The sequence below is a fragment of the Astatotilapia calliptera genome, chromosome 22 (genome assembly GCF_964374335.1).
Source record: "Astatotilapia calliptera chromosome 22, fAstCal68.1, whole genome shotgun sequence".
In the NCBI taxonomy this organism is placed as follows: Eukaryota; Metazoa; Chordata; class Actinopteri; order Cichliformes; family Cichlidae; genus Astatotilapia; species Astatotilapia calliptera.
The window spans coordinates 2,750,065-2,762,298 of record NC_137442.1 but is presented as its reverse complement, the minus strand read 5'-3'; the positions used below and the strand labels follow the sequence as shown (position 1 = coordinate 2,762,298).

Here is a 12,234-nt window from a genome sequence, read left to right as displayed (position 1 = left end):
GGTAGCAGAACATATCATCAACTTAATCTACCCTATGATTGGTTTCACATCTATGGGGGATGGAGACCAAAAACGTATTTAGATGCAATAATACACACCATGTTTGGAGGTCAAAAAGCACTGCATGTTGTTGGCCTTTTCGGCATATGGCACATACACGCTTTATTTAATTAAAGGAAGTATGAATGGAAAATGTACCGAGGTATTCCTCATAATAATCTGCTGTCATCGACCAGGATGATGAAGATGAAACAAGGGTGTGTTTTCAGCAAATCAGTGATCCCAAACACAGCCAAGGAAACTTTCAACTGGCTTTTGAGACAGAAAATGAAGCTGCCAGAGTCACCAAGCCAAACAGCTTATCTGAACCCAACTGAAAATCTATGGAGAGAACTAAAGGTCAGAGTTTATAGCAGGGGCCCAGAGAACTTTCAGGATTTGAAGACTGTTTGTGTCAAAGAATTGCCAAAATTTACATCTGAGCAATGCATGCGCTTAATTTCTCCAAACAGGAGGCATCATGAAGCCATTGGGATATTGCACATGAGATAAAGTGACAGGAGTGAGCAGCAGTACAAACTGAACAGTACAAAATTCTGAGTGGCAGTTAGTATAGTATTGCACAGAGTAAGTTTTTTTATTTGTTTTAAATCCTAATAAGAGTGAAGTGACCCGTGCATAGTGTACAATGTACTCGTGAAACTCTAGGACAGCTTCTGAGTGCATCCTGTGAAATGTGGTGTGTTTGTATTGTGGTTGAGGTGTCGTATGGCTTGATGGTAAAAACTGTTTTTAAGTCTTGTAGTCCGAGCAGACAGACTCCTGTGATGTCTTCCAGATGGTAACAAGGAGAACAGCTGATGTGCTGGGTGGCTGTGGTCCTTGATGATGCTGTGTGCTTTGCGGAGGCACCGTTGAAAATAAATGTCCTGAATGGCAGGAAGACTCAAGCCAGTGATGTGCTCTGCTGCCTTCACCCTCTGTAGTGATTTACGGCTGCTGGCAGAGCAGCTTCCGTACCAAACTGTAATGCAGCTCGTCAGCAAGCTCTTCATCGCACACCTGTAGAAATTTGAGGTGATCTTAGCATTCATGCCAAACTTCCTCAGCCTCCTCAGGAAGTAGAGTCGCTGGCGAGCTTTCCTGATAGCAGTGTCTGTGTGATGGATCCAGGAGAGATCCTCAGTGATGTTGACTCCAAGGAATTTGAAGTTGCTGACCCTTTCGACCTTGACACCGTTGATGTGGATGGGCTGGTGTTCCCTGACTGGTCGTTTCTGGTAGTCCACTATCATTTCTCTAGTTTTGCTGATGTTGAGTGTCAGGTTATTTTCCAGGCACCACTCATACAGCACCCTCACCTCCTCTCTATAGGCCGTCTCATCGTTGCCTGTGATGAGGCCTATGATGGTTGTGTCATCCACAAACTTGATCATGGTGTTGGACTTATGTTTAGCAACACAGTCGTGTGTGAACAGGGAATAAAGGAGGGGGCTAAGCACACAACCCTGTGGCATTCCTGTGTTTAGGATGAGTGATGAGGAGGTGTCTTACCAACTCTCACCACCTGGGGCCTGTTTGTGAGGAAGTTTAGAATCCATCTGCAGATCGGTGTCACCCAAGGTCGACGAGCTTCAAGGCAAGTTTGAGGGGATGATGGTGTTAAAGCTGAGCTGTAGTCGATGAAGAGCATTCTTGCATATGTATTCCCTTTTTCCAGATGAGTGAGGGCGGTGTGCATCGTCAGGGTGATGGCATCCTCTGTGACTCTGTTTCTCCAATTGGCAGACTGAAGAGGGTCCAGTGTGTCAAGGAGGGAGGAACAGATCTGACCTTTGAACAGCGGCTCAAGTCACTTCATGATGAGGGATGTCAGTGCAACAGGACGGTAGTCATTCAGACAGGAGACCAATGATTTCTTAGGAACAGCAATGATGGTGGATGTTTTGAGGGATGTGGGGACCACCGACTGCCTCAAAGAGAGGTTGAAGATGTTGGTGAACACCCCTGCCAGCTGGTCTGCACACACTCTGCTCCTGGACCTTTTTGAAAGGCCATCTCACAGCTTCTGTTTTGAGAGTTAGAGTTACAGCCTCCCTGTGCTCCTGAGGATACAGGATCTGCTCTCTGTTGTCTGCATCAAAACAAGCATAGATGTTGTTAAGCTCGTCTGCGAGAGATACGGTGGGCTGAACCCTGTCTTTGTTTTCCTTCTCGTAGTGATGCAGCGTAGTCCATTCCACAGTGGCCTGGTGTCAAAGCTGTGGTAGCTGGACTCCACTTTGTCCCTGTGGTCCTTTCTGGCCTTTTTTTATGGACTGTCACAGCCACCCCAGAGCTGATGGATATAAAGCACTGATTTCTTTGCATGTGTGGATTAGATGGGTTGTTACCAACATCTGGTGAGAATTTCATGTCAGCATCACCTTTAGAAATATGTATACTCATAAAAAAAAGACATTTTCAGTACTTATTTTAACCACTGTATATTTTCTCTACTTGTTTCCTCTAAATACAGAATGTGATGTGATTATGGAGATGATTTTGTAATGTTAATGTTACTACATCTCATGTTTTTATTTAATGTCATTTGAACATTCTTCAGGTAAAAATGTGGGATGATTCTGACTGTGCTGATATGCATGACAGGTTTGTGTGTGTGGGTGTGTGTGTGTGTGTTTCCTTGTTGAAATGCGTCAGTTGAGTTTCAGTTCAGTCTCAGGGTTTTTGTATGATGGTTTTTCACTGTGTGAACACCCACTGACTGTTTACACTGAAACCACCCTGACAGTAATAAACTGCTGCATCTTCAGCCTGGACTCCACTGATGGTCAGAGTGAAGTCAGAGTTTGATCCACTGCCTGTGAAACGACCCACAGTCCCAGGATCTCTTTTGCTTACATAATGAATAATACGTTTGGCCATTTCTCCATATCTCTGTTGGTACCAGGCTAAACGATGATCTGGACTGCTGTAATACACGTTTGGACTTGTCGTACAGCTGATGGTGACAGATCCTCCTACAGTAGAACTCACTGCTCCAGGCTGAGTAACAAGGACATGTCCTCTGGATTCTGAAATGAAGCCCACAAAACCATAAAGCTGCTTTATGTTTTTGTCTCTGTATCCTCAGAGGGACAGATGTTGATAGAGGAGAGCAGTTTGATTCTCTGGACTTTACCTGTGAAGCAGCAGCAGAGGAGAGTCCAGATGAGGACGCAGATCAAAGTCATGTTTTTGATGAGGCGGATTTCTGTGGCTTCTGTTGTGATGAAGGACAGCTGTCAGTCATCCAGTGTTCAACTCTCAGGACTATAAACTCTCCCAGAGCACTGGAGCATGGTGCTGCTGATGCAAAGTGCCTCTCTATGGAAATCATCTGACTGACTTCAACAGGATTACATCGCGAGCAGTCATCACATTGTGAATTCACAGGTGTCATTCCGATCAGTCAACATGGTTTGAGAGTCATTTGTAAAATCATCTAAATGATATGAGTCATACTTATTCAGAAAAGTATATTTTAACATCCCCTGGTCTAGTTTTGTTTTGGTTGCTGTGGCTCTAAGTCAGCACAGACTTGGATCAGTCAAATAATGCTGTTTAGTAATGGATCGATCAAATTAACATTTTACTGAAATTCAAAGTAAGTTCTCTAAATTTGGTCCTGTATTGGAGCAGATAACATGTGGACGTCTGTGCCACAAGGATACTCCTTTTTTTACTTATTTTTTTCAGAGGCTCAAAAATAACTGAGCAATTGTCTTCAAGCCATTTCATCAACAGATAAAGCCTGTCCTGTCATTTTTCTAAGACAAATTAAACAGATGAGTTGATTTCAAATTATCTGATTGCATTTATTGGTTGTTAATTAGATCCCTGCATATGAGGTCAAATGAACTATCAAAATCACCAACCCCCCCTCTGTCCCCTTCCGGCTGCCTCTGCCTCAATTTTATCCCACAACTTAGACATTCACATTACTCACACTCTCATTACACATACATATAGGATCTTGGGGGTGGGCACAATCACGGACTCCAAAAGACCATCAGGGTGTACACCTCACCCCTGGCGTCGTTGCCCACCTCTCAATTTTAAATACACTTAGACATTGAGGGCTATCAGGAGGGGCTATGCGCTTACCTGCTGCTCTCTGGCAGGTAGCTCCATGCCCTCCTGGGTTTTAATTGCACCTTAGAACACACATGCATGAACACTACAATGAGCGGGTGGAGGGAGGCTTGGAGTCTTCTCTCACCCCCATTCTCTGCGACCTGCTGGAGCGGGGGGGCTAGGAGGAGTTGGCCGTCCGACTGCGGTCTGGAGTGTGGGGCCTCCCTGCTGCTACGGAGTCGGGGTGGTCTGCCTCTCCCCACCGCAGGGAAAAGGGTAACACCACCTGGGTCTGGGTGCAGTTCCCCCCTCCAGGGGCAAGGGTACCTAGACCCGGTTTGTAGAGTACGCTTGGGGAGTGTGATTGTGTGTACAGCGTCTCTTTATGTCTGTCTCCACGTTGGTTGAGTGTGGAGTGAGTGCATATGAGAGCATGAGGGTGGGAATGGATGTTTGTGTCTGTGTGTGCCTGTATGTCTGTGTCTATATGTCAGGTTGGGTATCAGACACCACCTCTCTGGGGACACCTCAGGCCCTCCAAGGTTTGGAGGCCTATCTCCACCCACCACCACTTCCCCTGCCGGTGGCGGACTCCCTCAGGTGTCGGTGCGTTGGTGGTTCTTTGTGTCTGGGGGTGGGCGTCCAGGTACACACCGGCTCACTCCTTGGCGGCCGCTTATCGGGGCCTGGAGCCTGGGGCTCGCTCGGGCCACTTCGGAGGTGGGGTGCCCCCGGCCTCTCGGCCTGGGGCTCGGTCACTCAGGCACAGCTGGCTGCCGGCGGAGCTCACGGGCGCGTCACTGCAACTCCCCCTGGCTTCTGCTCCGCGGCTGCTGAGTGAGCCCTCATCTGGGACTCTCCTCAGCTCTTTCTGGGACAGTGGCGCGGCTGCCCCTCTGTTGGTCTTCCATGGTCTCTTGTGTTCTGGGGGCCTCTGGATGTCTGGAGTTTTGATCTCCTCCATACCTGCTTCATACCCTGGAGGACGGGGCTGTGGCCCCCCCACACTCCCTAGCAGATCGTTACATGGAGAAACCTTTGGAATACAAGCACGCTGATCCACACAGGTATGCACACGGGTGTTCACTGCTCGTAGACTTAAATTACACCTTTCTTGGCTGCTACTTCGAAGCACATCTGTCCTGCGTGCTGCACAACAACATTGAATATTTAGTATTTACTGCTGTTTACACTTAGCTAGATTAATGCGATGGTGTTGTGTTTAGTATGTTGCTTTGTTTTTTTTGTTTTTTTTTGTCTTCTATTCTTCTCTCAACAGGTGATCCAGGAGATTTTTATTTTTTTTTCTCCCCCCCTTTCTCACTGTCCCTCTCCCCTTCTGTTTTTCCTTTCCTTCCTCTTTCTTTCTCCCTTTCCTATCCCTCACTGATGTCTGTAACATCTGAAAATAAAATATAATAAATAATAAAAACAAAGATCGACCAAATGGACCAATACGGCAATGCCACGAAGATCCATTTGGCAAAGTAAATCCATTGGGTATCCTTGTTGGTCTTCAGACAACAATTCTGATGGCTAAAGAACCAAATGGGACAGGCAAAAAAAAAAAAAAAAGAAAAAAAAAAAAACAACCCCAAAATCAACAACCTGGTTCATTTTTAAAAGGAATGATTGTATTGGCCAGCACAACAAAAATAAGGCCTAAAAGACCACAGAAGAAAGCTGAAACGAATGAGGACAGAATTCATAGTTTAAGGAAAAAACTCTACCACAGCTTAATTTTGAGTACTTTACACGTCATATTCATTAGTCTAAAATACTCTCTAAGGGGGAAATGGACTGGTTTTTCTATAGTGCTTTTCTGCTCATTCACCCATAAAGAAATACAAGAACAATTTGTATGCTTTTCCTACTGGAATGCTTTCTATACAACATTCAAACACATTTAGACTGAGATGGATGCATTGGATGGATGCTTCTGAGCTACAGTAGCCCCAGGTGGCTGTATCATAGTCTAAGTCTACTACCAAGAGATCAAGAGTCATCTTCATGAAAGGAAACTCTTACCAGTTACAAACTGCTGGTTACACTCAAGAACTGGAAGACTGGATTAGACTTTGCCAGAAAAACACAGAAAAATCAGGAACAGTTCCAAGATGAAGTTTTATCAGCATAATTGGAAAAGAAAATGATGAAGAAGGAAAACTGATCTGAAGCATATCACATCATCTGTCAAAGATTTTGGAGCCAATGTTACTCATTGGAGTAGTTGGAAAGTCATTGGACAGCACTTCACAGTGCAAATAGATAATGACCCAAAGAACACTGACAACCCAAGACTTTCTCAGGTGAAGAAATGGTCAAGTCACCTTTTTTTTGGTCTCCTATTATTAAATAGCCACAAGGCTCAAAATGTGGGTTTAGTGTCAGGGATACAGTTAATTTAAGATTTAAGCTAGGTGTTAGAGTTCAGGATTCATTTTTAAGGCTAGGGTAAGAGGCTGGGGAAAGCATTATGTCAACTAGATGTCCTCACTAAGGTATAAAAAGCATTTATTTGTGTGTGTGTGTGTGTGTGTGTGTGTGTGTGTGTGTGTGTGTGTGTGTGTGTGTGTGTGTGTCCTCAGTGAACTGTATCAGTCTCTGCAGTATCTTCCAGCTGCAGCAGTCACTTCAGTTTCTGTTCAGTCTGACTGAGAGAGGTTTTTGTACGACTGTTTTTCACTGTGTGAACACCCACTGACTGTTAGGATTGTGTTCACTCTGACAGTAATAAACTGCTGCATCTTCAGCCTGGACTCCACTGATGGTCAGAGTGAAGTCAGAGTTTGATCCACTGCCTGTAAAACGAGCTGGAATCCCTGATACTCGAGTGCTAGCATAGTAAATGAGCAGTTTAGGAATTCCTCCATCTTTCTGTTGGTACCAGGCTAAACGGTCGTTTTGACTGGTCGTACACTTGATGCTCACAGTTGCTCCCACAGCAGAGCTCACTGCTCCAGGCTGAGTCACTGTATATTGTCCTTTGGACTCTGAGGATACAGAGACAAAAACATAAAGCAGCTTCATGGTTTTGTGGGCTTCATTTCAGAGGGACAGATGTTGATAGAGGAGAGGAGTTTGATTCTCTGGACTTTACCTGTGAAGCAGCAGCAGAGGAGAGTCCAGATGAGGACGCAGATCAAAGTCATGTTTTTGATGAGGAGGATTTCTGTGGCTTCTGTTGTGATGAAGGACAGCTGTCAGTCATCCAGTGTTCAACTCTCAGGACTATAAACTCTCCCAGAGCACTGGAGCATGGTGCTGCTGATGCAAAGTGCCCCTCTATGGAAATGCCTTTTTTTGCACAGTAATCCATCCATATACAAAAATTTGCATGAAAAACTTAAAAATGTTAATACTTCACCAAGTGTAAATTTTTCAGATAGTAAGAAAATATCATTAGTTATTAATTTTTCATTTCTGTAATTTAATAATTAGAATTTGTGCACATTTGTCTATTTAAGAAAAAATTCTCCTATAATTGCTGATTATGCGTGGGGTAGAATAACACAATCTTTATGTAAATATACTAATAGATTTGCTGCAGACTAAAAGTAAGTGAAGGTACAACCCACTGGACCATATTCAACAGGGACACACTCCACATAGGATTCATTACGTCTGGCTAAAATTAATGTAAAGGATCACACTTAATGACCGTGGACTTATACTTTAGTATTCATAAATCAATGTAAAATGTGTTATTAGTTATTTATCTTAGGAGTCTGGAAATAAAGCGACTGGACCTCTAAGTTCTTGAGGATGTTTCATCCGAGAAGTTTCTTTGGTTCTAAAAGGCAAATGGTGGAAAGTCCCAGATTTTCCCTTAAGAGGGACATTGATCCACCATTGATTATGTGCCCCATCACACGAGCCAACCGAAATATGTTGAAGATCACAATGAATTAAATTTCCACTTTTTCCTGTAATCCTAATTTCTCTAAATGTCTAAACGTCTTTCTGTAAAGACTGTTAACATAATACTGAGTAAGGAGGGACTCTGTGACTCATCTGCTGCTCTAGTTTCTAGTCAGACGTTGCCAGGACAGGACCCTTCATCCCTTAAAATGATGAAGCAAATCTGTCAGTTAAAACTCATTTTAAACTGAGCTAAGTCATAAATACAGTTATAGCATTTGTATAAAACTAAAATGCTTGAAAATCAGAAGAAAACTCAGCAACCTTTGATGATTTTAATTAAAATTAAGATAAATACCTCTGGCTGCGTAGACAATGCTCATGTTGCAGGAGTAATGTCCTTGGTTTGACTCTATGCTTTTTTCTTGAAGCTTCTTTATTGAGCTCGACTTCTGTGAAATGTGTCACATGTAAAGCATTTAATTTATTAATAAACTACAATAAACCTTTCAATTGATCAGCCGTGGACGTGTCTGTAAAGCTGTATAACAGTGCTGCTCTCTTGTGGCCTGTGTGTGGTATTACACACACGTGCTGATCAGCTGTTACTGAAGCACTCACTATAATCAGTTATTCATCATATGGCTATAATGTAAATGCGTGAGGAATAATCTTTATTATATAGTTTTTATAAATTGTATTTTTCTTTGAATCAGATAGAAAAACAACATGCATTGTATTTTTTGCTTGCAAATATCTTTATGTTTTTATGCGATTTACAGGGTTTTTTGCATTATATGAAACATTTCTTCTCACCCACTCTCTCTCGCTCATCTTCTTTCTGTGTTTCTTTCTCATTTCTGGCACAAAGATGACAAAGATTTAAAAAAAATAATACTAATAATAATCCTTTTTATTACTTGCATCTCACTGAGCGAGCTGTTAGTTTCCATTGGACATTATCTGTCACAATAAAACTAAATCTGTACTTTTGTTCTGGGGGATTATAATGACAGCAGTGTAATGACCTCAATGAAAGTTCTGACTCTTCTGAAGCATCGAGAACTCTGTGTTAGGTCCAGTATATCAGTCTGGGAGGCAGGGACTTACAGACATGATGGGAAAGATACTGTTCCTTGTTTACCCCTGAATAAGACAGCATTATTAACCTGAGTGACATGAGACCACTCTCTTTCCCTTTGTTCTTTTCTCTCCTCGTTGGTTATTCAGCTCAAACAAATGGAAAGCAGCCCCAACGTCATTTTGTACAGAAAGGCTGATTGGATCTGTGGTTACCGTGTTTTGAATCAAAATATCCAAAAACTTGGAAAACTGGGGTATTCAAATAATTTCATATTTCCTGCTCATGGACGTATTACATCATGCGGCACTCATGGATTAATAACCCTGTCATAATGTGGCAATGACAAAAACACATCTTGTATTTAGTCACAGGACTTGTTTGCAGTTGTGAATAAAACTTTTCTGTCTGCTCGTCTTCTCTCCATCCCTCCCTCTTTTCTCCCTCCTCACTGCTCCCTCTTCTCCTCCTGGGCTTCTTTGTTGATGACGTTTTTGAAGAGCGTGATCAGCGGCCTCTGGCTGCGCTCGTCCCAGCTCTTCATGAACCCGCCGTAACGCTTGCTTGCCGGCAGGCCGCCCCAGCGAAAGTGCTTCATCTTGTACATTTCATCTTTTTTCTCATGGCTGTCATCTGGCACCTCCTCCTGGCCCCCCTCTGCTAACTTCCCCTCGTTATCGTCCATCGTCATCATCTCACCAGCGAGCTCCCGCTTTTTCATCTCACCGGGGAAAAGCTCCGCCGACTCCTCCTCCAGACCGTTGGTGGTATAGATTTTAATCGGGCGGCGTTTTCGCCCAACAGGCTTCCCCCAGCGGAAATGCTCCATGGAGTAGGAGCGTTTGGCCTGAGGAGAGGAGAAGAAGGGCGGAGGGAAAGGTAAAAGAGAAAGAGGGCCCGATGGGGGAGGAGGCTGCAGGTGGGCATCACCAGGGATGATGGGCTTCTCGTTGTTTTCATAGTGGCAAAGCTGAATACACTCCTGCAGGACAAAACGTGCAAACCATCAAAGGCTATCATCTGACCAAATTTTAGATGATAACGTTTTCCCATAATTCCCTTTGCTCCAATCTCAAATGATGGGAGTTCAGGCGTCCCAGGCTGAAAACCCACCCATGCTGAGTCTACCAGTGAAACCCAGTAAATGACTTCACAGTGACTCATCTCATATATACAGTCCATCATGATGCTGCATCAAATTAATGATTTGTTTGTGGCCTTGAATTTATGGTCTTCTGTCCCTCGTTTTCTGTCATTTCTATAACATTTTACATCAAGACGTCAGTTATCGATCAGAAACGCTGAATGGTGGAATCACCTCTGTAATTCTACTTGGTCAGCAGCACTGACAAATCTGTCTGTATGCAACCTTGGGCCCTTAAAATCATCTGTGCACGGTAAACTTCTCACTTCTCACTATTTATCCTCAGCTCTTCTTGGCCTGCAGTTTCACAGCTTTGGTTCAGCCTCAGTGTGTGTGCGTTTACCATCATGCTCCTCTCTGAGTTGACCTCCTGACAGACGGGATGGTCCCAGCATTGACTTTCAGCTCCTCTGGCCACGTCCACTACTATTACAGCCACCAATAGCAACACAGGACACATTCTCTGTGCATCTGCTGTTGAAATACACAGTACAAGACAACCACAGTTACAGTCAGGTTAAGTTCATCCTGGCTTTAAATCAGTGTCTTCTTCCAAAATGCACTCTGATAAGATAAGATGAGATAAGATAAGATAAGATAAGATAAGATAAGATAAGATAAGATAAGATAATTGTAATTAAACAATAGGTTAGGTTAAGAGGTCAAAAGGTAAGACATTTATAGTGCAAAAATCAAATTATTCTCAAATTTCTTTCGATATATTCACCAATATTCTAGAGACAGAATGAAAACACACATGAACAAAATTTCACATGACAGAAGTAAGAAGTAAATGTCAAACAATGGAATGAAAATGCGAATCAGGCATAAAATAATTTTTTAAATGGCACATTTTGTTCATGTTGTCTTCTATCAAAAGCTTGCGACATGTGTCATTGCACTGCTGTATTTATGCATTCCTAAACATTACATTTATACCAATCAAACATCAGAGAAACCACTTTTTCACTTTTTTATGTTAAGTTAATGCATTTTTTTAAAATAAAATACAAAATTAAGAATATACGCAACAGAGTAACAAAGTACAATTCTCTCAAACATTCACATCACTGTAAAATGCTGAAATTTGTAACATAAAATTATCTTCATTACATATAAACAATCTGTTCTGTTGCTTTTGCTTTAGCTGTTATATCTTAGAATATTAAAATAAATAAAAGACTATAAAGTAAATAAATAACAACACATAATGAAGACACTCACCACCTGCCCTCTGACTCTCTGTCTGATGCAGTTTGTTGTTTAGCAGTGAAACAGATTTCTGCTGTTCTGTTCCTCTGATGCACTGACTGATTTTATACTCTGTCACCAAAGCACAAACATACCAATGATGACGTTCTTACTTCCTCCCATCGCTCGACCCCTCCAAACAGGGACACTCATCGTTCTTTCGCTCAAGCTCGCAGGGCTAAACTTTCTTGGAAAAGCAGTCGGACATTATTTATATATTTTTTAAATGTCTGACAGGTCACATCTAAAATCCCACAGAAATATCTCTGAATCTCTCACAACTAACAGGTTTGTCTGTGATTGCTGAAAAAAATATATGTTTATTTAAAAGCCTGATTTATGGACTTTTAAAAGACTTGGGGACTTTTGTGGACATTTTTGTTTTCTTTTTTAATGAAGCTGTAAAACATCCTTTTGTTGGGTTGTGTGCATATTAAAATAACTAGTTTTTAATATTTTAATTGTAACATCTTGCATCCTCTGTAAGAACTTCATAGTCAGCGTTTGGCTTTGTGGGTCAGTCATGTTTGACAAAAACAACCATCAGATGTACTGAAGTCCTGTGTTGACACTCGTGATGTTCAGACCACGAAGCCTGTCCTGACTCTGCTTCAAAGTTACTTCCCCACAGTAAACACGTTGCCATATTCACGCTTCATCCGCCTTCCACAATCTTTATATTCGCTCCTGCATGATGCAATATTGATCAGCATAGAGGTTAACTTAGTGGCGCACAGAACTGCATAGCAAAAACAGTCTACACCTCTCTCCCTCTGTGAAG

At 42.5% G+C, this 12,234-nt stretch overlaps 2 protein-coding genes across 2 annotated transcripts in view; both read right to left on the bottom strand.

The window, feature by feature from the left end:
- The window catches only part of LOC113015304 (uncharacterized), a 325,186-nt gene that overhangs the window by 142,078 nt on the left and 170,874 nt on the right, over window positions 1-12,234 (bottom strand). The gene's annotated exons all lie outside the window — the stretch shown is intronic.
- Window positions 8,715-11,716, bottom strand: LOC113014663 (pro-opiomelanocortin-like). Its single transcript, XM_026156332.2, has 3 exons — window positions 11,427-11,716; window positions 10,546-10,676; window positions 8,715-10,040 (listed from the first exon to the last, which is right to left on the bottom strand). The coding sequence occupies exons 2-3, from the start codon at window positions 10,660-10,662 to the stop codon at window positions 9,507-9,509; spliced, it is 651 nt and encodes a 216-aa protein (XP_026012117.2). The 5' UTR covers window positions 10,663-10,676; window positions 11,427-11,716; the 3' UTR covers window positions 8,715-9,506.